Source organism: Leucoraja erinacea, chromosome 29 (genome assembly GCF_028641065.1).
Source record: "Leucoraja erinacea ecotype New England chromosome 29, Leri_hhj_1, whole genome shotgun sequence".
Lineage (NCBI taxonomy): Eukaryota > Metazoa > Chordata > Chondrichthyes > Rajiformes > Rajidae > Leucoraja > Leucoraja erinaceus.
Window position 1 is genome coordinate 1,512,501 of NC_073405.1, and position 27,232 is coordinate 1,539,732.

The window sequence follows — 27,232 nt, forward strand, 5'->3', positions numbered from 1 at the left end:
ACAGTGTATAGATACATGATAAGGGAATAACGTTTAGTGCAAGGTAAAACTCCGATCAAAGATAGTCTGAGGATCACCTTGATTGTATTGCAGTGACAGAGTTGATGGTATTGATCAAGGAGAGCTGCATTTGATGGGCCGAATGGCCTTGCTGCTTGTCATAAAGAAATGGGTGAGATGCATGGTGTAGCGAGGCGCATGGATTGAGGGGTTGGATACTCACCCGCAGCTTCTGCAGACCACTGAGCCTGGTGTAGAGACACTGCTCTGGAAACGTGAAGCTGTTGAAGGAGAAGAGGACGCTGCCCGTCTCCTCAGGGCACCCCTTGTTGGTGTGTTTCAGGTTCACATCCAGGTCCTACCATCCAGAAAGCAAAAGAGGAAGGTCATAGAGTCTTACAGAGTAGAAACAGGCCCTTCGGCCCAACATGCTCACACCGGCCGACATGCCCCACCTACCTGCCTCAATTCCCTCCTCCAGCTGCTCGTTCCATACACCTACCACCCTTTGCATATCATAGTGAAAGAGCATAGATAGGGCAACATGCTGGTGCAGTGGTAGAGTCACTGCCTCTCAGCGCCAGATATACAGGTTCGACCCTGACTACGAGTTGCACCTACTCCTGCACCTATTGTCTATTGTCTATTGAGTTCTGTCTGTATGGAGTTTGTACTTTCTCCCTGTGACCTGTGTGAGTTTTCTCTCGATGATGATCAGGTTGTAGGTTAATTGGCTTCTGTAAAATTGTCCCCAGTGTGTGGGATAGTGCGGGTGTACAGGTTGGTGCGGACTCAGTGAGCCAAAGGGCCTGTTTCCACACAGTATCTCTAAAGTCTAAAGAAACAGGTCGTTCAGCCCAGCAAATACACACTGATCAGCAAACTCCCATTTACACCAATCCCATATTAATTTGTTGTTGAAACAAAGAACTGCAGATGCTGGTTTATACCAAAGATATACAAAGTGCTGGAGTAACTCAGCTGGTCAGGCAGCATCTCTGGAGGAAAAGGATGGGTGATATTTCTGGTTGGGAGCCTTCTTCAGTTTAATATGTTGACCAGATAAATATGTAGTTATTTAATGAACTGGAACGCTGGCTTCAGGTTGATAGTTGCTCCATCATGGTGCTGGCTTGTAGGCAACAATGTTTCAGGCTGCCTTTCCATCACATTTACCCTCCCCACGTTTGATCAGTCTTTGTGTGAAACATATTGACGTCCTCTAACTTCATGTAACCCTTGCTTCCCCTCTCTCTCCATCCTCTCTCCCTTCCCAGATCTGTCCTCGATTACATTTTATCTCTGTTTACTTTGTTGTCACCCTCCCCAGCTAACAATGATCTAGTCTACATTGTCCTTGATATACATACTCTTTGCCTCATTTTGACACCTTACACCTCCTTACATCTGCATCTCCCTCTCCCCCGACTCAAACTGAAGAAGGGTCTCAGCAGAAACGTCACCCATTCCTTCTATCCAGAGACGCAGTCTGTCTCGCTGAGTTACTCCAGCATTTTGTGTCTATCTTTGGTTTAAACCAGCATCTGCAGTTCCTTCCTACACACACCTGCCCCAGGCCACTGTGGTTGGCAGCCCTGCACCACCTCACCCACCCACAGATACCAGTGGCTGTCACCAGGTGGCAGTGAAGCTTGCCTTTCCCCCACTTAGCCCACAAGCTCTGAAGCCGATTGCAGCCTTAAGTCCTCCTCAGTCTAGAAACAGCCGCCTCAGCACAGAGCGGATGATTGCTGGCCCTGCTGCTCCATGTGTCCACCTCAGTGTTCCCTCTCTGCTGGACAATCAATGGACGAGCAAACTGCCAAGAGTTGCCCCTGCTGGAATGATGAGAGACAAGGGTGAAGAAGGGTCTCGACCCGAAACGTCACCCATTCCTTCTCTCCAGAGACGGTGCCTGTCCCGCTGAGTTACTCCAGCACTTTGTGTCTATCCTTGGCATAAACCAGCATCTGCAGCTCTTTGTTTCAACAACATATTAATATGGGATTAGTGTAAATGGGATGTTGTTGATCAGTGTGTACTTGCTGGGCTGAACTACCTGTTTCTTTAGACTTGAGAGATACAGCGTGGAAACAGGCCCTTTGTGTCTATCTTCAGAGTCACGAGTGTTTGGCTAAATCTTGCAGATGTTTTAGTGGCGCAGCGGTAGAGTTGCCGCCTTACAGCGAATGCAGCGCCAGGAGACCCGGGTTCGATCCTGACCACGGGCGCTGTCTGTATGGAGTTTGCACGTTCTCCCCGTGACCTGCGTGGGTTTTCTCAGAGATCTTCAGTTTCCTCCCACACTCCAAAGACGTACAGGTTTGTAGGTTAATTGGCTTGGTAAATGTAAAAATCATCCCTAGTGGGTGTAGGATAGTGTTAATATGCGGGGATCGCTGGTCGGGTTGGACTCGGTGGGCCGAAGGGCCTGTTTCCGCGCTGTATCACTAAACTAAACTAAAGTTTAACTTTGGTAGACAAACGTGCTGGAGAAACTCAGCAGATGCAGCAGCATCAAATGGAGCGAAGGAAATAGACAACGTTTCAGGCCAAAACCCTTTTTCAGACTGTTTAGATTTGGCACACACAGTTCACGCTATCATAGAACATAGAAAATAGGTGCAGGAGGAGGCCATTCGGCCCTTCGAGCCAGTACCGCCTATCCTGCGCACCAGGGGCAATTTACAGAAGCCAATTCACCTACAAACCTGCAAGTCTTCAGAATGTGGGAGGAAACTGGTGCACACACAGAGGAAACCCAGAGACAGCATTGAAATTCCATACAGACCACACCCGTGGTCAGGATCGAACCAGCATCTCAGGCGCTGCAAGGAAGCAAGCAGTTGTACCGTTGCGCCACAGTGACACCTTGTTAAGGCAAGCTACATTTACGTGATTGCTCCCACACAGTGCGAGTTTACACCAACGCGTTTAAGAAGGAACTGCAGATGCTGGAAAATCGAAGGTAGGCAAAAGTGCTGGAGAAACTCAGCGGGTGCAGCAGCATCTATGGAGCGGAGGAAATAGGCGACGTTTCGGGCTGAAACCCTGAAGGAAATAGGCAACGTTTCAGGCCTTTCAGGATTTGAGTATAGGAGCAGGGAGGCTCTACTGCAGTTGTACAGGGTCTTGGTGAGACCACACCTGGAGTATTGCGTACAGTTTTGGTCTCCAAATCTGAGGAAAGACATTATTGCCATAGAGGGAGTGCAGAGAAGGTTCACCAGACTGATTCCTGGGATGTCAGGACTGTCTTATGAAGAAAGACTGGATAGACTTGGTTTATACGCTCTAGAATTTAGGAGATTGAGAGGGGATCTTATAGAAACTTACAAAATTCTTAAGGGGTTGTACAGGCTAGATGCAGGAAGATTGCTCCCGATGTTGGGGAAGTCCAGTACAAGGGGTCACAGCTTAAGGATAAGGGGGAAATCCTTTAAAACCGAGATGAGAAGAACATTTTTCACACAGAGAGTGGTGAGTCTCTGGAACTCTCTGCCGCAGAGGGTAGTCGAGGCCACAGTTCATTGGCTATATTTAAGAGGGAGTTAGATGTGGCCCTTGTGGCTAAGGGGATCAGAGGGTATGGAGAGAAGGCAGGTACGGGATACTGAGTTGGATGATCAGCCATGATCATATTGAATGGCGGTGCAGGCTCGAAGGGCTGAATGGCCTCTACTCCTGCACCTAATTTCTATGTTTCTATGTTTTTATGTTTCTATGAAACCCTGAAGGAAATAGGCAACGTTTCGGGCCGAAACCCTTCTGGGTTTCGGCCCGAAATGTTGCCTATTTCCTTCGCTCCATAGATGCTGCTGCACCCGCTGAGTTTCTCCAGAATTTTTGTTTACACGAAGGTGCCGATTACAGAGTGAATGGTGCTTCAAAAAGGTTGACGATAAGACTTGTCGTTGCTTACCTCCGGAAAGTCCGTCAGTCTTGCTTCACATTGAGTTATGTGCTGAGAAGTTTGAACTATGCTGGCATAAATTATCATAATGTTGGAAAACTCTGCCGCAAATCCCAGGCGAATCAAGGCTCCACATTCGAACTGGACGAACTTGCTCTCTGGTAGAACTGCAAAACAACAGCGCTGGTGAGGACTAGGGATATACCAATCTCGTGTATACAGGATTCAAATTTTCTAACCACAACTTAAGTTTAAGTCCATGTTCTCATTATTATAATCATAGCGGAAACAGGCCATTCGGCCCAAATTATCTACACCTGCCACAACATGTCCCAGCTACAATAGTCCCACCTGCCTGCATTTGTGTACGGGACTGTTGCAACGTTTAAGAAACATTTAGACAGGTACATGGATAGGACAGGTTTATAGGGATACGGGCCAAACGCAGGTAGGTGGGACAAATGTAGATGGGGCATGTTTGTCAGCATGGGCAAGTTGGGCTGAAGGGCCTGTTTACACCTTGTATGACACTCTCATAATCATACTTTATTAGCCAAGTATGTTTTGCAACATACCAGGAATTTGATTTTCCGTACAGTCATACCAAAAAAGAGCTCTAACTAGCTTTCAACTTTCAAGATACTTTCAGATCAGGAAGGCTCCAGATTCCTGGCACAGTTGGGTCAGCAGTAGGGTTGGGGAACATGAAGCCAGGCAGAGAGTGGGTCTGGTTTGACCATCGTGGAGATACCCTGTAGCATTCAGTATGGACGTCCAGTCTGGTCAATGGCCATTTGGGCAAGACATGGGAGAACAACTGTACAGGTACCATCCCTTGTCAAGGACATTCAAATGGAGATAGCCAATGGAAACTCATGGGAAGTTCCGTTAAAACCAATACCAGCCTGGGATGAAACATTCAGTTTTATAAACGGTAAACTAGTCTAGACAAACTGGGGCAGTTTCAGATGGTGCACCTTCTCTCACCATTGGCCTTAGCCCACTGTAGGTTTCTGGCTGAAAACTCATCGTAACGATGCGGTGGCTTAATGCTGTCCGTCAGCGACCTCCTCTCTGACAGGCTGCTGCGTATCTCCAGTGCCTGCCTCCCCTTCGTCAGCTCACATCTCCCCATATCTGAAATCATAAACGGTTACTGCCTTTGTTAAATCACTCATGCAGTTTGTTGGCCTTCTCAACACCAGGGGGTGCTGGACACAGAGTGCTGGAGTAACGCAGCTGCCAGCGGGTCGGGCCACGTCTCTGGAGATAAAGGATGGGTGGGTGACAAGGATGTTTCGGGTCGGGACAAGTCTGAAGAAGGGTTACTGTCTGTACGGAGTTTGCACGTTCTCCCCGTGACCGCGTTGGGTTTTCAGGTTCCAAAGGCGTGCAGGTTTGTTGGTTAATTGTCTTCTGCAAATTGTCCCTAGTGTGTAGGATAGTGTTAGTGCATGGGATGATCGCTGGCGGCACGGACTCGGTGGGTCGAAGGGCCTGTTTCTGTGCTGTATCACTAAACTAAACTAAACTAAACTAAACTAAACTGAACTAAACTAAACTGAACTGAACTGAACTGAACTGAACTACACCAAACAATGTCTTTAATGCCGTGTCCTCCTCCATTGTGATGTTGTCCATGTGGGGACCACAGTGAATGGACTTCCCTGAAGCAAAGGTGAAGCCAACGCAGTTACACATGGTGAGGGGCTCCACCTGCTGGAAACGGGTGGGATTTATTAATAAATATACATAACTTGAATGGGAAACAATTCATAGAAACATAGAAATTAGGTGCAGGAGTTGGCCATTCGGCCCTTCGCCCCATGCACCCGCCATTCAAGTGACCATGGCTGATCAGACAATAGACAAGAGGTGCTCCATACCCCCTTCGCCCTTAGAGCCACAAGGGCCATTCAATGTGATCATGCCAATGTTTCTGGCTATAACCTTTCCCTCTGGAAGAGTAATCCAGAGGATTCACCACTCTCTGTGTAAAATATTCCTCCTGCTCTCTCATCTCGGTTTCAAAGGAGTGATACAGCCTTAAGCTGTGGCCCTTTGTCCTGGACTTCCAGTCACATTCCAACCTCTGCCCCATGTGGTCGACATGCAGCTCCCAGGTTCATGTTAGACATTTGACAAGTATCGCAGGAGTAGGACCATTCGCCCTTTGAACAGCACCGCCGCATTCAATATGATCATGGGTGCCGGCAAGTCACCTTCACTCTGGAAGTGTAACCATAGGATCAGGGCCCTTAAAAGGAAGAGAGTTGAAGAAAGAGGAGAGTGATACAGCATGGAAACAGGCCCTTCAGCCCAACTTGCCCACACCGGCCAACATGCCCCATCGACACCAGTCCCACCTCCCTGCATTTGACCGTATCGACCTGTTGCGACCACATCGGCACGTGAAGCCTGTATGGTCGTGAGTCGTCGCCCAGAGAGTCGAAACCTTTTCCTGGTCACCGTTGGATTTTCAACATGTTGAACTGACCCGCTGTACTATGACGGCTGCCGGAAAGTCAGCGCAAAGGGACCAGGATTCGATCCGTTGACTAAGAGAGTTCTGAGAGGAGAGGAAGTCACGAAAGGATGACATGCAAAAATTCCAAGAAAGATCTTCCGGTTTCTTCCACACTGAAAAAGTCACCCATCCTTCATCTGTAGAGTTGCCTGACCTGGTGAGTATCCAGCAGTCTGTGTCTATCTGCTGGGTGGCACGGTGGCGCAGCGGTAGAGTTGCTGCCTCATCAGCGCCAGGGACCAGGATTCGATCCTGACTACAGGTGCTGTCTGCACAGAGTGCCGCCCAGTGAAGTGTAGCAGTTCCAAGTAGGAAGGTTGACAGTGTGCCTCGTGGAACAATGCCCACCACATTAACACCCTGGGGGGTGGATATTTGATCTTTGCGCAGATCTAAACGCACCTTCTGCCACTTTATCCAGCAGCACGGTGACCTTCTCATCCTCCAGCAATCGCTTCTTCAGAAAACTCATGAAGATCCCGTTTGTTAGCTCCCCCTGGCTAATTTCATACGCCTCTGCATCGGGGCATCTGCAACATATAACACACACACACACACACATTATAACATTTACAGTATATAAAATCGTGAGAGGAATAGATCGGGTAGATGCACAGTCTCGTGCCCAGAGTAGGGGAATCGAGGACCAGAGGACATACGTTTAAGGTGTTGGGGAAAAGATTTAACAGTTAAACAGGTACATGGGTAGGACAGGTTTGGAGGGATATAGACCAAATGCAGGCAGGTGGGACTAGTGTAGCTGGGGCATGTTAGCCAGTGTGGGCAAAGTTGGGCCGAAGGGACTGTTTCCACACTGTATCACTCTATGACAGTAACAAGTGATGGAATAAGCAGAACGCTACAGCATCCCACATCCTCATGTACATTACATGCATTTCTTCACAGCTGTTATCAGGCAACTGAACCATTCTATCACCAACTAGGGAGTGGGCCTGACCTCCCCCCTCCTCATCAAACCCCAGTTGTTAATGCCAATAAACAGCCAATTCATGACTTCTTAAAGCTTGATTGTTGTTGTAATGCAGGGAGAAGGGGAGACAATCTCCACCCAGATGACTTTGAGTTCTTTCTATTGTTCCAATCAATATTAAAGTCTCAATCAAAATCTGTAATGAAAAAAGTGGGTCCTACATTGATGTAGTAATTATACTCCCAAGAAAGAATTAATGACCTTATTAAGGGCGATACGGTATTGCATTGTATTCAATTTAATGTCATTGGCTCATATTAGAGACAACAAAATGAATTTTCCTTAAAGTCAAGTATCATTAAAATCATTTTTTTAAATAAATAAGTAAATAAATAGATAGATAGATAAATAATAAATAAAACATTAAAATACAAAAAAAAAGCACAAACGCAGAAGTCCAAGACACAACATAACCACAACACAACACAGTGGCACCAAAGTTGAGGAAGGTACCATAGTCCAGCCAGCCTCCCCTCCCAGATGTTCACCCTCACGGTGGCGCAGCGGTAGAGTTGCTGCCTCACAGCGCCAGAGACCTGGGTTTGATGCTGTCTGTGTGGAGTTTGTACGTTCTCCCCGTGACTTGCGTTGGTTTTCCCCGGGTGCTCCGGTTTCCTCCCACACTACAAAGACGTGTGTGTTTGTACATTAATTGACTTCTGTAAATGGCCCCCGGTGTGTCAGGTACAGAACTAGTGCAGGGGAGATCATTGGCGGTGTGGGCCGAAGGGCCTGTTTCCACGCTGTAACTCTAAACTAAACTAAAAACTAGCCTGTAAAGTTCTGGGAATACCTTGAGGCCACGAAAGGTAATAGTAGGTAGACAAAGTTGCTGGAGAAACTCAACGGGTGCGGCAGCATCTATGGAGCGAAGGAAATAGGCGACGTTTCGGGCCGAAACCCGGAAGGGTTTCGGCCCGAAACGTTGCCTATTTCCTTCAGGGTTTCTGGCCGAAACGTTGCCTATTTTTCCTTCGCTCCATAGATGCTGCCGCACCCGCTGAGTTTCTCCAGCATTTTTTTCTCATTTTTGTCTACCATCCTACATATATCAGCACTGGCCGAGATGACAAAGGGAATCTACTGCTGTTAACTGGGCGACTGTCAGCACCAAGTCCCTGAGGCCCTGATGTGACCCATCCTGTCACTGCCAACACTGCCAAAGGGCTCATTGGAGACCCTCGGACTACTTGAATCAGACTTCAACCTTGCCTATTTCCTTCGCTCCATAGATGCTGCTGCACCCGCGGAGTTTCTCCAGCACTTTTGTCTACCTTTAATTCTCCAGCATCTGCAGTTCCTCCTTGAAAGATAATAGTCATTCTTTTTCTAGTGCAAGAACTGTAGTCAATGTTACCGCTGTAAAATAGCAGCTCTGTAAAATACTTTAAGCTGGCAGGCTGGTTAAAGCTACAGAGGACAAAGAAAAGGAGACATACTTACGTGGCATAGCCATAAACGATATTTGCTGTGACTCTCAATGCTTCCATTTGTGGAATGATTTCATCATGCATGTTCCTGAAAAGATAAAGTGGGAAAGGAGTGACTCTTAGTACATTTATAAAACCTCTGGACCCAGCTGTACTTTCTTGGCTTGTTCTGTCAGCAGAATATTGTACTCTATAAAGTCATTGGTTTTGTTATTTAATGCCTCACGCTCACACAACCTCCTCTCTTTGTTCTTTCTTTCTAAAGGTCTCAAGCCCTTGGTTGTGGAAACCATCCGTCACATCAATCACAATCATTCCTCCGACAATGATCATCCCTCAACCCTCACTGACCCACCAACGTGACCACCGTCTACTGTGACCATCTCACCAACATGACCACCCCTCACCAATGTGACCATCTCACCAACGTGACCACCCCTCACCAACGTGACCATCTCACCAACGTGACCATCTCACCACCGTGACCATCTCACCACCGTGACCATCTCACCACCGTGACCATCTCTCACCAACGTGACCCTCTCACCAACGTGACCATCTCACCAACGTGACCATCTCACCAACGTGACCATCTCACCACCGTGACCATCTCACCACCGTGACCATCTCACCAACGTGACCATCCCTCACCAACGTGACCATCTCACCACCGTGACCATCTCACCAACGTGACCATCTCACCAATGTGACCATCTCTCACCAATGTGACCATCTCACCAACGTGACCATCTCTCACCAACGTGACCATCTCACCAATGTGACCATCTCACCAACGTGACCATCTCACCACCGTGACCATCTCACCAACGTGACCACCCCTCACCAACGTGACCATCTCACCAACGTGACCATCTCACCAACGTGACCATCTCACCACCGTGACCATCTCACCAATGTGACCATCTCACCAACGTGACCATCTCACCAACGTGACCATCTCACCAACGTGACCATCTCACCAACGTGACCATCTCACCAACGTGACCATCTCACCACCGTGACCATCTCACCAACGTGACCACCCCCGTCTGTCCCTGGCAGATTACAGAACATAATTCTCCTTTCCCTCACCTTTTGCGACACATGTCCAGCAGGAATATGTTCAGTCCCGTCTGTTTCTCCTGCATTAACTGCAGAATATTCTGGACACACAGGCAGTGCTCAGAGGTGTAGGAGTACGGAGCGTCGATGGGAACCATGAAACTGTTCCCATAGTTTTCATATCCATGTCCGGCATAGTACAGCAAACCTGCGGAGAAAGCCGATGGCCAAGGTTATTGGATAGTTATAACTCTGACTATCAGGATTGATTATCATTGATGGTACCGAGGGCCACAGAGGGCAGTGGAGGCCAAGTCAGTGGATATTTTTAAGGCAGAGATAGACAAATTCTTGATTAGGGCGGGCATCACGGGTTATGGAGAGAAGGCAGGAAAACGGGATTAGGAGGCAGAGATCAGCCATGATTGAATGGCGGAGTAGACCCGATGGGCCGAATGGCCTAATTCTACTCCTATAACTCGTATAGACGCATCTAATCTCCCACACGCACATATCCCATACACACGTAAAAACCGTTCTAACCCAGTCATCCCACACATACCTAACCCCACCTACCCTTCCCAACACTGGCCCACACATACCCACTCCCCACACAGCACAAGCACTAGCTCCTATTTTTTTGGAAAAGATAGGGGGGGGGGGTGGGTTGTAGGGGGGGGGTGGGGTTATGGGGGGGGGGGGGGTGGGTTGTACGGGGGGGGGTTGTACGAGGGATTGAGGAGGGAGAGAGAGAGGGGGGTGGAATGGGGGGAGGGGAGGAGAGGGGGAGGGGGGTGGGGGAGGGGGAGGGAGATGGAGACACAGAGAGAGAGGGGGGAGGAGGGGGTCATCCCAGGATAGGGGGAGGAGAGGGGGAGGGGGTGGGGGTGTGGGGAGGGAGATGGAGAGAGAGAGGGGGGGACTAGCTCCTGCTTTTGGGAAAGGGAGGGGGGGGGGAGAGAGAGGGGGGGGGGAGGGGAGGGGGGGGGGGGGTGGGGGGGGGGAGGGAGAGGAGAGGGAGAGGAGTGAGAATGTCAAGTCAGTATTCATACCGCTGGGGTGTAAGCTGCCCAAGCGATATATGAAGTGCGATTCTTTCAATGGGCAATGGGCCTGACTGTGAGTGAGCACACTTGTACTTGTACATTGGAGGAGTTAGATTGTGGGTACCATACACTCCCTTGTCCAGCAGCAACAGGAACTCATGGACAGCCGTGTGCATCTCCAGGCCGGTGAGGTCGAGCAGGGACACCACCTTGAAGTCGAGCTGGCGGAGGAGGTTTGTCAGCTCGTGTACATCCACCATGGGGGCCTTCAGCTGCTTGTGATGGCAGTAATTCATGTTTCCAATCAGCAGGGCAACTTTGTCCGTTGCTGCAGGCAAACAGAGCCAGTGAACATCTGTGAGATGACCAGCCAGTAACATCGGCAGCGTATTGGATCAGCTAGCGTTTATCCTGCTCTAGTTAATCCCCACACAAAGATTCACTTTTTTTTTCTCCCCTTCCTCATTAGATCATTTCTGTGGGGTTTAAATTCATGTCTATACTGTGTTGTAGTTTAGTTTAGTTTAGAGATACAGCGTGGAAACAGGCCCTTCGGCCCACCGAGTCCGTGACGGCCAGCAATGCCCGTACACGATCACTATCCCACATACTCTAGGGACAATTTTACATTTAGTCCAAGCCAATTAACCTACAAATCTGTACATCTTTGGAGTGTGGAGGAAACTGAAAATCTAGGAGAAAAACCACTCAGGTCACAGGGATAACGTGCAAACTCCGTACAGACAGCACCCGTGGTCAGGATTGAACCCGGGTGTGAGGCAGCAACTCTACCCCAGTTATTCTGGGAGTATTAGCTGGCTTGGTGATGAGGGAGAGATGTTTAATTTGTGTTGCACTTGTCTGGGAGTTTTCGATGCTCGGACATTGTGTCGATCCCAGGCAAATTACAGTGTTCAAAAATATCTTTCTTATATCCATGACCAGCGCAGTAAAGCAAACTTGAGGGGAAGGTGAATGGTCAAAGCCGATTCATTCCAAGCTTGACCATGTGAACCCACACACTAGTTGTATGTTGCCCCACTATCCCGTCCACTCCCTACACACTAGGGACAATTTACAGTGGGCCAATTGTCGAACAAACCCACAATGTGGGAAGAATCCGGAGCGCCCGGAGAAAACCCAGTCACTGGAAAACCCTACAAACTCCACATAGTCAGGGATCAGACCCGGGTTTCTGATGTGGTGAAGCAGCAGTGCTACCCGCTGCACCACTGTGCCGCCCTGTTAAAAGCCAAGACAGGATTTGCCACCACCTGAATGAATGGTGGATCGACCCAAAGAGTTGATTGGTCTACACCAGCTTAAGAAGGGTTTCGGCCCGAAAAGTTGCCTATTTCCTTCGCTCCATAGATGCTGCCGCACCCACTGAGTTTCTCCAGCACTTTTGTCTACCTACACCAGCTCTTGTTTTCTTCTGTGTAGGAAGGAACTGCAGATGGACACAAAGTGCTGGAGTAACTCAGTGGGACAGGCAGCATCTATGGAGAGAAGGAATGGGCGACCTTTCGGGACGAGACCAGATTCTGAAGAAGGGTGTTGACCCATTCCTCGTCTCCAGAGATGGTGCCTGTCCCGCTGAGTTACTCCAGCTCTTTGTGTGTATCTTATTCTCTTATGTTCTATATTTATACAGGATCTTTGTGCTTACTCAGCAGCGATTGGGACAACTGGGCATGAGTTAATGACTTTGCCAAGAGTGTTGAGACTCTGCCAACACTCAGTCTAGGTTCAGGCAAGATCCACTATCCCCTGCCCATGCAACCCGCACCTCACAAAGAGTGAAAACCTCTCTGGGGACAACACAAAGCTGACTTGAAAACCGTGCAGAATTACCCTGGAGATGTGTAGCGTGATGGTCAACGTTCATCTGTGGTCCTGGGCTGGAGACTGTGGGGAAATACAGCATTAAATCAGCGCAGTGTTCATCAGAGAGAGAAAGCAAAGCTGACTGGAACTATCACGCACCCTAACTGTGGTCCCATAGGTCCCAAACTCAAGGGATTAAGGTCCTGGCCAGCTCCCACCAGGGCCCCATTGGATAGACACAAAATGCTGGAGTAACTCAGCGGGACAGGCGGCGTCTCTGGAGAGAAGGAATGGGTGACGTTTCAGGTCGAGGCCCTTCTTCAATCTCGACCCGAAACATCACCCATTCCCTCACTACAGAGATGCTGCCTGTCCCGCTGAGTTACTCCAGCACTTTGTGTCTATCTTTGGTTTAAACTAGCATCTACAGCAGGTACAGGAGCATCAGCTGCAAAACCAGCAGGATGCTCCTCAGCTTCTTCCCACAGGCTATAAGACTGTTAAATGAACTTTCCCCCCTGCCAAGTATCGCGCACAAACACCCCACACTGCAGCAGAGCCACTGTTGTGCCGCTGCCGGTCGGAACGGCTGTTGAATGTTATTGAATGTTATTAGAGGGTTAAATTGTTTCCCCACAGTGATTGTGAATGGACCCAGTTGTTTCCTCTGAGTGCTCACTCAGGAAATGACAATAAAGATTTGCTACAATTACAATTACAATTACAACTGCACACACTACCCATTCAGAACTGGCCTCCACCCCACTGAGTGGGGTGCTGCTCACTGGCCGTTCCAACTACAACTCATTCAGCTCATGAGGGGTCGTTATTCATTGATGTGGGGGAAGAGTGGGAGAGTCTAGGGCCACAGGGCACAGCCTCAGCATCAAAGGGTGTATCTTTAGAAAGGAGATGAGGAGGAATTTCTTTAGCCCGAGGGTGGAGAATGTGTGGAGTTCATTGCCACAGACGGCAGTTTAGTTTATTTTATCAGGTACCAAGGGCAGCGGAAAGACTTGTGGAGGCCAAGCCATTGGGTATTTTTAAATCAGTGATTGATAGGTTTTTGATTAGTAAGAGTGTCAAAGGTTGTGGGGAGAAGGCATGAGAAAGGGGTTGAGAGGGAAAGATAGATCAGCCATGATCCATTGAATGGTGGAGTAGACTTGATGGGCCGAATGGCCTAACCCTGCTCCTATGACTTATGAATTGTTATCTCACTGGAGCTCTGATCGTTATTCATTGATGTCCACATGTCCACTCAAGGGGATTCCATCTTTGACATAACGCGACCCGGAGCATTACTGATCTGAACCTCCATCTGATACAACAGAACTCAGACTGTCATTTACAACACTATAATACTACCAGTTATGTTTTAACTAGACCATGCGGATGATGCCAGGTTAAGGCAGAGTCCGGTTCAACATTTAATAGTTAGTGTTCGGCAGTGTACTAGCTATTAATCCCAAGCATTTCAACTCCCCCTCCCACTCCGTATCCGACCTCTCTGTCCTGGGTCTCCTCCTTGGCCAGAGCAAGCAACACCGGAAATTGGAGGAACAGCACCTCATATTCCGCTTGGGGAGTCTGCGTCCTGGGGGCATGAACATTGAATTCTCCCAATTCTGTTAGTCCTTGCTGTCTCCTCCCGTTCCTCAGCCCTCCTGCTGTCTCCTCCCATCCCCCAGCCTTATGGCTCCTCCTCCTTTTTCCTTTCTTCTCCCCCCCTCCCCCCAACCCCCATCAGTCTGAAGAAGGGTTTCGGCCCGAAACGTTGCCTATTTCCTTCGCTCCATAGATGCTGCTGCACCCGCTGAGACTAGTCCCAGATCTAACGTCAATAAAATCAGAGTAAATTATATATATCCAAAGCCAACATATCATGAGCTGAAAGATTTAGTGAGACAATTGTGTATCCAGCAGCAGACAATGGCTGGATACTTGAGAGGAAATTATAGAGGTTTGGATCAGAACAGCTGATGACAAAAGAGGCCAAGAGTTAGACACAGAGTGCTGGAGTAACTCAGCGGGTCAGGCAGCATCTGTGGAGAACATGGATAGGTGACGTTTCACAGGGTTGCGGGAGTAAACGTTGGGTCAGGCAGCATCTGTGGAGAACATGGATAGGTTTCCGTTTCACAGATGTGCTGGAGTAACTCAGCGGGTCAGGCAGCATCTGTGGAGAACATGGATAGGTGACGTTTCACAGAGTGCTGGAGTAACTCAGCGGGTCAGGCAGCATCTGTGGAGAACATGGATAGGTGACGTTTCACAGAGTGCTGGAGTAACTCAGCGGGTCAGGCAGCATCTGTGGAGAACATGGATAAGTGAGAGATGGGCGGACAGTGATCTCATTGACGGACATGTGATTGAAGATGAAACAGGGCAGAAGTTTGGACAATACACTGTATCTGACAATATTACCTTCTCCAGTCTCCACGATGAATGCGTCATTGAAGGAAGTGTTGGGTCCTGTAAGGATACAGGAAGTATATAAATAAGTGATTGATTGTCAATAAATGACAACAAGTGTAACACTGATCAATAACAATAACGATACGGTACGATAGAACTTTATTTATCCCAGGTGGGACATTGGTCTGCCAAGTTATAAAACACAACAAGATAAATGAAGCATGGAATTAAAGTGACGTGGAAAGGATTGGGGATGTGCAAAGATTAGGGAGGGGGGGTCATTCTCAGTCTACCCCACGACAGAAGGGGGAGGAATTGTACAGCTTGATAGCCACAGGGAAGAAGGATCTCCTGTGGCGTTCTGTGCTGCATCTTGGTGGGACCAGTCTGTTGATGAAGGTGCTCCTCAGGTTGACTAGTGTGTCATGGAGGGGGTGAGCTGTATTGTCCAAGATGCTCCCCAGTTTGAGGAGTATCCTCCCCTCCAAGACCAACCTCCAGTGAAATCCCCCATTAGACAATGTGGTTAGTCCCTTTAAGAGCCAAGTACAGAATCTGCAGCCACTGGGTTAAATGCAACAGCTGTGAATAAACCACATCCACTGCGGTTTTACTGGCCGCTGTGGATTTGGTGCCTATTGTTGAATTTTGGGAGAATTATTCATAATGCGAGTGATTAGCTACCCAGCACCAGAGGACCGTGAGAAGCAAGCCTGGCGTATTCAGGATCTTTGGGCAGGATTGAGAGGAAGACTTCCGGTGGCGACATGCTTTGCTAGCAGTCGCAAATCTCTTAGCTCCGCTGAAAATCGCGATTTTTCGCGTTAAAATCGGGTCTGGAGGTCGGGACCGATTTTAAAGACTTACTGGAGTTTCATGTCGCGGTGCTGATGACGTCATCAGTAAGCGCCGTGGATTTAACGGAGGGAAAATCATTTTAAAATGAAAAACACATCTCCAGGTCAGAGCCCCCAGAGGAAAGTGACAAAACAACTGCTGAAGACTCAGGAACACCAAGAAACTGCAACACTAACCTCTGGAGTGGATTCTGGAATGGCTACACGATCTAAGACTGAGTTGATCACAAAAGAGAAAACTGAAATGGAGGAATTAAGGAACTCGGTAAGAGATTTGCAAAATGATGTGAAAGCTGGAAATTTAAACTTGATGGAAAACATACAATCCATTAATGCTGGTAATGAAAAAATACTCGCGGGCATTGGCGCTCTGCAAAAAAAACTTGATGATGTGCAAGAAGAGCTAACGGTGAAAAATTAATAAGGTGGCAGAAGAGTCCACAAAGATGTTTGAGGCTGTGCATGAAACTATTTCCGCAAATGCAACTGCAGTGAAAGATTTGGAAGCTGTTGTGGAAGAGATGGCTGGAGAAATGGAGGCAATGAAGTTAGAATTAGACAGCCTCAAGAGCCAATTTACAAAAGTATCTGATAAATGTGTTGAACTAGAAGCTCGCTCAAGACGTCAAAATATACGAATACGTGGAGTGAAAGAGGGAGCTGAGGGGGAAAACGCTCGTGAGTTCACTGCCAATTTAATCAAACATGTACTCAATTTACCTGAGGCACCAGTAATTGAAGAAGCACATCGACTACCTAGATTTAAACCAAGATTTCAAGGAGAACAAGCCTACCCACGACAGATTATAGTCAAACTTCGGGATATCCCAACAGTGGAAGCGCTGATGAAAAAAATTAAACACGGAGAGAACATGATGTATGGAGATGATTCTATTAAACTTCTACGGGACTACCCCTATGAGATTGTGCAAAAGAGAAGAAAGTTCTCACAGACCAGAGAAGCTCTCTACGGTGTCAAGGGCGTCATATGTGGAGTGTTTTATCCGGCTAGGATGCGTATCACTTTCAAGGGAACCTCAAAAACATTCACTAACCCGGTAGAATCCCTTAAATACGCTCAAGAAATCGTGGCTAAGGCAGTAACAAAAGAAGATTGATTACCAGACGTCATGAACTAATTAATGTGCTTATTCCCCCAACAAGAATATTAGTAGAAAAATGAAAAAAGTGAATAACACCAAGTTTTAAAAATGACTATTCGCAACAGATTTTCCACGAGACTTGTCTAGACATTATAATCTTCTCTCGAATTTAATTCAAGGACATGCGATGCTTAAACCAGGAAACATTGATAACAGAAGAATGTAGATCTGCTGAAGCTGAGAGAGAGTGAAAAACATCACATGACTTACATATTTTTACAGACTTTTACAAAGTATAGAGAATTATTAGTAATTAATAACTAACAATACTAATACATAAACTGATATTGATAAATATGTGTTATAACGCAGATAACATTGTAATCTCACAGGTTCCGCAGCTCGAGTGGGGAGGGGAAGAAACTCAGGCACCTGGCTTAATTCCAGGAGCCTGACTCTGGTTAACCCTTTCAACGAACAGCTCACTTTTAACAATACTAAAACCAATTACAAATAGTTAAGAGATAAAGAGAGAGGAATATATGTAACTGAATATTTGATTAGATTTGATAAGTCGGAATGAAACATATATATATATATACTGCAATGGGATGAAATAGAACTGATTTGGAAACGGTACCTACCCCCTTGGTTATGAGTAATAAATTCAGCGGGGCTAACCTCATAACAGCTATGCCGGAAGCAATATTGATGTCGTATCCCACAGACGAGTGGGCCACTCACTACGGTGTCGGAAATCTAGACACCGTACATTTATTCTATATACTTTTTTTTTTTATCACATCTTCGGAAATTTCCCTTTAAAATAGCTACAGAAAAATTCAAATATTTGGGAATTGAAATTACTAGAAATTACCAGGATATGTTTAAAGCCAATTACAATCCCTTACTCAAGAAATTGAATAATTTGATTAAATTCTGGAAAACACTTCCGATGTCCTTAATAGGCAGAATAAATGCTATTAAAATGGTTTTCTTACCACAAATTCTATACCTATTTCAATCAATACCTATATATCTCCCAAAAAAGTTTTTAAAAAAATTGGACTCAGACATTACAAATTTTATATGGGATTATAAATCCCATAGAATACAAATAGCACACCTTAATAAACGAAAAGAGCTGGGGGGTCTAGCGCTCCCTAATTTTATGTATTATAATTGGGCAGTAAATATTAAAAATATGATTCACCTGCTGGATAACTCTGCACAGCAGGCGGACTGGATGGTAATGGAAAAAGGGGACTGCTCCCCGAGTAATATAGGAGCGACCATCCTCTCACCAACAAATTTGAATAATAAAAATTATAATAAAAATCCAATTATACATAACACAATAAGAAGATGGAAACAAATAAAACAGAATTTAAAATTAAGAAACCTATCTCTTTTAATACCAATAGTCAATAATCCATCGTTTAAACCATCAATCATAGACAAATCATTTATACAATGGGAAAGAATGGGAATTAAAACGCTCGAAGATCTGTATGAATTGGGGAATTTACTATCATTTCAACAACTACAACTGAAATATAATTTGAAAAATAACCAATATTTTAAATGCCTTCAAATTTGTGATTATCTGAAAAAACACACAAAAGACTATCATGATATGCCTTCCGACTTATTGGATGAAGCAATGAAGACCAAGGCGGAATCAGCTAATTTAATATCGTACCTATATAATATCATTTTAAACATAGAAATACCCACAACAGATGGAATTAGAAAAGATTGGGAACAAGAATTAGCTATAAAAATCTCAAAAGAGACCTGGGATAATCATTTACTACAGGTGCATAAATGTTCGATCAACGTACGACATACGCTCATCCAATTTAAAACATTACATAGATTATATTATTCAAAAACTAAATTAAATAAAATCTTCCCTAATGTTTCACCAATCTGTGATAAATGCCTGTGTCAAGAAGCTACCATAGCGCACTCTTTTGTTTTTTGTACAAAAATCCAAAAATTCTGGTATGAAATATTTGATATTTTTTCAAAATTGATCAAAATAAAACTGGTACCAAAACCAGAATGGATTATCTTCGGAATATCGGAAGATAACCCTGAATTAAACGTGTTTCAGAGGAATTTATTTAATTACGGGCTAATAATGGGAAAAAAGCTTATACTTAAATTCTGGAAAAATGCGCCGACACCAACAATAAAAATGTGGATATCAAATATGTTTGAAACATTACATTTGGAAGAGATGAGATTCCTCCTAGCAGGTAAAGCAGACCAATTCCAAAAGACGTGGTCTATGTTTCTGGACCTATTACAAGTATGAGGTGCAATAGTAATTAAAAAAAAAAAAACAAATATATAAATAAGTGGTATCAGGACCTGGTAACGGGAGGTAAAATAACAAAACAGACTTGGTTGGTAGTCCCCTTTCTGCGGAGTTTAATGTTATAATAGAGCGATTGTTTCTATTTTCTCTCTCTTTCTTTTCTAGGGTCTATTTTCTCACTTTACTTCCTTCTCTAACTTCTTTCCTAAGGGGCTTTCTTTTCCCAACACTCTTGCACTGCACGACTCTCTTGCACTTTCTTTACTTTCCTTACTTCTACCTTTTTCTTAAAGCTCAAAAAAAATGAAGCGGTACAAAAAATGTATTAAGATATATGTGTTGTGTAGGATTGTAATTTACCGTACTTCTAATAAAAATTAAATTAAAAAAAAAAAAAAAAAAAAAAGGATTGAGAGGAAGGCTCCCTTCATCTCGATCCTCAGAGAGGAAGAAAGTTTCCACTAGTGCAAGAGTCTGGGACCAGAGGTCACAGCCTCATAATTAATGGACTTCTTTTAGGAAGGAGATGAGGAGACATGTATTTTGTCAGAGGGTGGTGAATCTGTGGAACTCATTGCCACAGAAGGCTGTGTAGGCCACAAGTCAGTGGATATATTTAAGACAGAGATAGATAGATAGATTATTAAGGGTGTCAGGGGTTATGGGGGGGAGGCAGGAGAATGGGGTTAGGAGGGAGAGATAGATCAGCCATGATGGAATGGCGGATTAGACGATGGGCCGAATGGCCTAATTCTACGCCTATCACTTATGTCCTGTGACCCTTCTTCAAATGGACATTAACGTTGCTGCTGATGCTGGCCAAGAAGTGACCGTCATTTGGTCTAGAGTCAAGAGTGTTTTATTGGCATCTGTTCCCCGTAACAGAACAATGAAATTCTTCCTTGCAGCAGCATAACAGATATGTGACCAGGTTGTGTCCAGGATGGTGTGGGTCTCTGAAGATGCTGGCCGCCTTTTTGAGGCAATGACTCCTGTAGATCCCTTCGATGGTGGGGAGAAGAGAACCCGTGAAGGACCGGGCAGTGTTGGCCAGCTTCACCGCTCCCCGGCGTTTGAGCTGCTGATCCAGGCTGTGATACGTCCAGTCAATTGGGGGAATTGAGGGCGATGGGAAGAGTCAGAGGAGAGGAGTGGAGATGAGGATTGGGCGGATGAGGTCTGATCACACTGAACGATGGGCCAGGCTCGGGGAGTCGAGTGGACTACCCCTACTCTCTCATGCTCCGTGGCATCTGTATTTACGAGCTCTGGGTTGTTGGGCTGGTAGCTGTTTAAGAAAGAACTGCAGATGCTGGAAAAACCGAAGGTAGACAAAAATGCTGGAGAAACTCAGCGGGTGAGGCAGCATCTATGGGGCGAAGGAATAGGTGACGTTTCGGGTCGAGACCCTTCTTCAGACTGATGTTGAGGGAGGGAGGGCGGGAAAAAGAAAGAAAGAGGCGGAGACAGTGGGCTGTGGGGGAGCTGGGAAGGGGAGGGGAAGGAGGGAGAAAGCAGGGACTACCTGAAATTGGAGAAGTCAATGTTCATACCGCTGGGATGTTTTTAGCTGAATTGGTTAGTTTAGTTCATTATTGTCACATGTAGCAAGGTAAAAGGGAAAACCTCTGTTGTCGTCTGCTATCCAGTCAAATAAAGCACGAAACATGATTACAATCGAGCCGTCCACAGGTACAGGTACAGGATAAAGGGAATAACGTTTAGTGCAGGATAAAGTCAGGTTAAAGAAAGTCCCAATTGAAAATGTAAAGTAAAGAGGCAGCAGGTGGTATCGCTAGCCCTTGACCAGGGACCACGTTTGCAGCTGTAACTTGTCGTGTGGGAGAGCCGTGTGAGAATAATGTGGGTCTCAGAAGAACAGCACAATTCTGCAGCTGACATTCTAAAGATCATAAGGTCATAAGGGACGACAGATGGCGCAATGGGCTAAGTGTTCAGCTGGTGACCGGTAGGTAGCTGGTTCGAATCCCGCTTGGAGTGCATACTGTCGTTGTGTCCTTGGGCCAAGACACTTCACCCACCTTTGCCTGTGTGTAAATGTAATGTAATTATGTGAAGCACTTTGGGGTCAATGCAAGTTGACTAAAAATGTGCTATATAAATAAGATTATTATTATTATTATAAGGTCATAAGTGATAGAGGTAGAATTAAGTCTACAGATTCCATCAAGTCTACTCTGCCATTCAATCATGGCTGATCTATCTCTCCCTCCTAACCCCATTCTCCTGCCTTCTCCCCATAACCCCTGACACCCGCACTAATCAAGAATCTATCTATCTCTGATGTGTGGAATGTGCTGCAGAGGAGGTGGTTCAGACAAGTCAAGTCAAAGTATCAAACTCAAAGATAGACAGGGACTATCCCAACGTTTAAATGTCAGTTAGACAGATAGAAACATAGAAACATAGAAATTAGGTGCAGGAGTAGAGGCCATTCGGCCCTTCGAGCCTGCACTGCCATTCAATATGATCATGGCTGATCATCCAACTCAGTATCCCGTACCTGCCTTCTCTCCATACCCCCTGATCCCCTTAGCCACAAGGGCCACATCTAACTCCCTCTTAAATATAGCCAATGAACTGGCCTCAACTACCATCTGTGGCAGAGAGTTCCAGAGATTCACCACTCTCTGTGTGAAAAATGTCTTTCTCATCTCGGTTTTAAAGGATTTCCCCCTTATCCTTAAGCTGTGACCCCTTGTCCTGGACTTCCCCAACATCGGGAACAATCTTCCTGCATCTAGCCTGTCCAACCCCTTAAGAATTTTGTAAGTTTCTATAAGATCCCCTCTCAATCTCCTAAATTGTAGAGAGTATACGTGGATACAACAGGTTTGGAGGGATGTGGGCCAAACGCGGGCAGGTGGGACTAGTGTACTGGGCAATGTTGGTCGGTCTGGGCAAGTTGGGCTGAAGGGCCTGTTTCCATGCTGTATCACTCTATGTTCTAGGCAGAGGAGCATGGCTGCATAACTGTGTCTGAGTGAGACTCCACTCCGTTAGGAGAAGAGGGGAATAATCCAGGGTCATGGATCCAATACAGTGCTGGACATACCGATCTCTACTGAAACCGCTCTGCTCCAGACATCATGGTAAAGGTTGAACGCACGGCAGTAATACATCCCCCGGTCAGCAGTTGTGACTCCCATAACCTGAAATCAAGATGGATTGATTAAAAGATGCAGCATGGCAACAGGCCCATCGGCCCATCCAGTCTGTACCAGTTATTGATCATCCGTTCACGTTGTTCCGTTATTTCACGTTATTTGCGCATCCACTCTCCACACACTCGGGCCAATAAACCTACAAACCTGGGGTTACACAAAAAAGCTGGAGAAACTCAGCAGGTGCAGCAGCATCTATGGAGCGAAGGAAATAGGCAACGTTCCGGGCCGAAACCCTTCCGGGTTTCGGCCCGAAACGTTGCCTATTTCCTTCAGGGATTTGGCCCGAAACGTTGCCTATTTCCTTCGCTCCATAGATGCTGCTGCACCCGCTGAGTTTCTCCAGCTTTTTTGTGTAACCTTCGATTCTCCAGCATCTGCAGTTCCCTCTTAAACAACCTACAAACCTGCACGTCTTTGGGAAGTGGAGCATACGGAGAAATTCCACCCGGTCGCAGGGAGAACGTGCAAACTCTGCACAGACAGCACCTGTATTCAGGATCGAACCCGGGATTCTGTGAGGCAGCGATTCTACTGCTGCGCCACCCACCGTGCAGCCAAGAGGTTCTGTTCTCCAGAGATGCTGCCTAACCCGCTGCGTTAATCCAGCGCTTTGGTATAAAACAACATCAGTTTCTCTTTGTTTAAGAAGGAACTGCAGATGCTGGAAAATCGAAGGTAGACAGAAATGCTGGAGAAACTCAGCGGGCGAGGCAGCGTCTATGGAGCGAATGGAATAGGCAATGTTTCGGGTCCCAAAACGTTGCCTATTTCCTTCGCTCCATAGATGCTACCTCGCCCGCTGAGTTTCTCCAGCATTTCTGTCTACCTTCAGTTCCTCTTTTGTACATTCTAACATCAATGATCACTTTTGCTCACAACACCCACCTGTGAAAGAAGGAACCAGTGACTGGGTCTGCACGTTGAGAGCTAAGCTCCGTGTGTCTGGAGCTGGAAACGTTCACCTACCTCAAGGTTGGGTTTATTCGCGTCGGGCAAGAGCTGGTCGTTACAAAACCACTGGTACTGTGGGGGAGGGTTGCCCACCGCGGAACATGGAAGCAACATGGTGTCGCCCTCCTTCAGGCTCAGCGAGACGGGATGCACCAGGATATTCACCCGGCAAAACCGACCTGCTGCAGGAAGAACAAAATCAATATAATATCAACACACAGCGAGATATCAGATCTACCTTGAAGGTAGACAAAACTGCTGGAGAAACTCAGCGGGCGAGGCAGCGTCTATGGAGCGAAGGAATAGGTGACAAACGAGAGAAAAATAGTGATATACCTACAGTTCTCTAATCATGAATCTGACCATGACTAAAACATTCAGTGAAAGAGAGGAAGGGGGGGAGGAAGAGAGGAGGAGAGGGGGAGAGGAGGAGAGGAAGAGAGGAGGAGAGGGGGGATGGGGGAGAGGTGGAGAGGGGGGAGGGAGGGAGGGGGAGAGGAGGGGAGGGGAAGAGGGGAGGAGAGGGGGGGGGAGAGGGGGGAGAGGGGGAGGGGAGGGGGGGGGGGAGGGGGAGAGAGGGGGGGAGAGAGGGAGAGGGGAGGGGGAGAGAGAGGGGGGTGGGGGAGGGAGTGGGAGAGGAGAGAGGAGAGGAGAGAGTGGGGGGGGGGGGGGTGGGGAGAGGGGAGGGGGGGAGAGGAGGGAGAGGAGGAGGGAGAGGGGAGGGGGAGAGGGGGAGGGGGAGAGGGGGAGAGGAGAAGGAGAGGGAGAGGGAGAGGGAGAGAGAGAGAGGGGGAGGGAGAGAGGGGGAGAGGGGGGAGAGGAGAGAGGGGGGGGAGGAGGGGGGAGAGGGAGGAGAGGGGGAGGGGAGAGGAAGAGAGGAGGGGAGGGGGGGGGGGGAGAGGGGAGGGAAGAGAGGAGGGGGGAGGGAGGGAGGGGGGGGGGGGGGGGGTGGGAGGAAGGGAGGGGAGAGAGAGGGGAGAGGGAGAGGGAGAGAGAGGGGAGGGGAGGAGGGAGAGAGAGAGGGAGGGAGAGAGGGAGAGAGAGGGGGAGGGAGAGAGGGGAGAGGGGGAGAGGGAGAGAGAGAGAGAGAGAGAGAGAGAAGGAGAGGGGGAGAGGTGGAGAGAGGAAGGGGTGGGGGGAGGAGTGGGAGAGGAAGAGAGGAGGAGAGGGGGGGGGTGGGGGAGAGGGGGGGTGGGGAAGAGGGGAAGAGGGGGAGAGGGAGGGAGGGAGAGAGGAAATGGAAGAGGGGGAGAGCCTTGGTGAGGGTCAGACAGCTGGCACACACACACCTGGAGGCTCATTCGTGACGCATATCAAACAATCATAGTGAGAGTGCAGAATTCAGCTGACTCAAAGTCAAACCAGTGGCAAATATATCAAATGGAAACTATGACCAAGATCCAGGGGGGGGGGGAAGAGGAAGGAACTGGCAGAACTAAGAATAACGGGTCACTTGTACAGGTGCTGCAAACAAGTTCTAATTTACACAGCTTCTAAACACGACAGTGTCCCTCTGTAAAATGTTTGACAAGATCTTTGTACAACTTGCCCGTGGTGCAGATTGAAACAGTTTGGCACTTTGGATACTAACTAGATACACTCCATAGATGCTGCTGCACCCGCTGAGTTTCTCCAGCATTTTTGTGTAACTAGATGCACTGCCTGGGTTTGAGGACATTGGCTGTCAGGACACGATGCTTTACTCTGGTGCATCGTGAGCTGAGAGAGACGCGACAGGTTTATAAAATGATGAGAGGCGGAGATAGGGCAGACAGTCATAACCATAAGACCATGAGACATAGGAGCAGAATTAGGCCATTCAGCCCATCGAGTCTGCTCCACCATTCAACCATCTATCTTTCCTTCACAACCCCATTCTCCTGCCTTCTCCCTTTGATGCCTATACTAATCAAGAACCTATCAATATCCACTTTAAAAACACCCAATGACTTGGCCTCAATGGCCGTCCATGGCAATGAATTCCACAGATTCACCGCCCTCTGGCTAAAGAAATTCCTCCTCATCTCCATTCTAGAGGTACGTCCTTTTATTCTGAGGCTGAGCCCTCTGGTGCTGGACTCTCCCATTGGTGGAAACATCCTCTCCACACCCACTCTATCTCAACCTCTATCTATCTTCAGTGTGAAGAAGAGTTTCGGCCGGAAACGTTGCCTATTCCTTCGCTCCATAGATTATCCAAGGTGGAAATGTGAAATACTGAAGGGTATAGCTATAAGTTCACATCCATACACTATTAGAGTCGAATAGCATGTAAGCAGACCCTTCGGCCCAACTTGCCCCTGCTAGCCCACATGCCCCGTTGACACTAGTCCCACCTGCGTGAATATATGAACAGATCCAACCGTTGACTTGCCTGCCGTTGGGCTGCTGTAAACGCGGAGACGAACCCATTGGGAAAACGAGTACTGACTTCCACAGTGAACTCTGCAGACGTACCAGTCCCCATCAGCGCCATCCACGGGGTTAAAGAGCAGCTCCGGCAAGTTCCCACCCGTCACCTGGTGAAATTAAACACAATTCAGGGGAAACATAGAAAACATAGAAATTAGGTGCAGGAGTAGAGGCCATTCGGCCCTTCGAGCCTGCACCGCCATTCAATATGATCATGGCTGATCATCCAACTCAGTATCCCGTACCTGCCTTCTCTCCATACCCTCTGATCCCCTTAGCCACAAGGGCCACATCTAACTCCCTCTTAAATATGGCCAATGAACTGTGGCCTCAACTACCCTCTGTGGCAGAGAGTTCCAGAGATTCACCACTCTCTGTGTGAAAAACGTTTTTCTCATCTCGGTTTTAAAGGATTTCCCCCTTATCCTTAACCCCTTGTCCTGGACTTCCCCAACATCGGGAACAATCTTCCTGCATCTAGCCTGTCCAACCCCTTTAGAATTTTGTAAGTTTCTATAAGATCCCCTCTCAATCTCCTAAATTCTAGAGAGTATGAACCAAGTCTATCCAGTCTTTCTTCATAAGACAGTCCTGACATCCCAGGAATCAGTCTGGTGAACCTTCTCTGCACTCCCTCTATGGCAATAATGTCCTTCCTCAGATTTGGAGACCAAAACTGTATGCAATACTCCAGGTGTGGAAGGTTGTGTGAATTGGCAACAACCGCTCACCATTGGGTACAAGTCACCCGAGCAGCAGCAGAAAATGCCACTGGACATTAACTGTACCAGACTTTGACAACTTCCTCACATTGTGTTGCTCATCCCCCCTGTATTGTGCGATGGGGGGAGGGGGGTAGATGGGGTACCACCTCCAGTTCAAATTCCATTTGGAATATTTTGGAGGACCAAGAAACCGAGGGGAAGAGATAGGTGGTGGCCAAAGTCAGCGTTCTCACCTCATACTTTCCACGAAACCATTGATAGCCGAGACCTGGGGGGCCCACAGCCTGACAGCAGAGGGTCACACTGTCCCCAGCGGTGACATCTTGTGACTTGGGCTGCACAACGATCTGTATGCTGTCTGTTGCTGTGGGAAAACAGCATACCTTGTCAGTAACGTTAAGGTTGAGGTTGAGAAGGAGTTTCTTCCCAGAGGCAATTCGGACTGTAAACGCCTAT

At 47.3% G+C, this 27,232-nt stretch overlaps 1 protein-coding gene across 1 annotated transcript in view; it reads right to left on the bottom strand.

The window, feature by feature from the left end:
- The window catches only part of LOC129710962 (mucosa-associated lymphoid tissue lymphoma translocation protein 1-like), a 36,406-nt gene that overhangs the window by 2,111 nt on the left and 7,063 nt on the right, over positions 1-27,232 (bottom strand). Inside the window, exons 4-16 of the mRNA XM_055658287.1 lie at positions 27,010-27,140; positions 26,014-26,158; positions 23,655-23,821; positions 22,577-22,673; positions 15,224-15,271; positions 12,824-12,877; positions 11,094-11,297; positions 9,954-10,131; positions 8,875-8,949; positions 6,843-6,970; positions 4,901-5,050; positions 3,923-4,080; positions 224-358 (exon numbers count right to left, since the gene is read on the bottom strand). Of these exons, the coding sequence (XP_055514262.1) occupies positions 224-358; positions 3,923-4,080; positions 4,901-5,050; positions 6,843-6,970; positions 8,875-8,949; positions 9,954-10,131; positions 11,094-11,297; positions 12,824-12,877; positions 15,224-15,271; positions 22,577-22,673; positions 23,655-23,821; positions 26,014-26,158; positions 27,010-27,140 (1,670 nt within the window). The remainder of the gene's footprint in view (positions 1-223; positions 359-3,922; positions 4,081-4,900; positions 5,051-6,842; positions 6,971-8,874; positions 8,950-9,953; positions 10,132-11,093; positions 11,298-12,823; positions 12,878-15,223; positions 15,272-22,576; positions 22,674-23,654; positions 23,822-26,013; positions 26,159-27,009; positions 27,141-27,232) is intronic.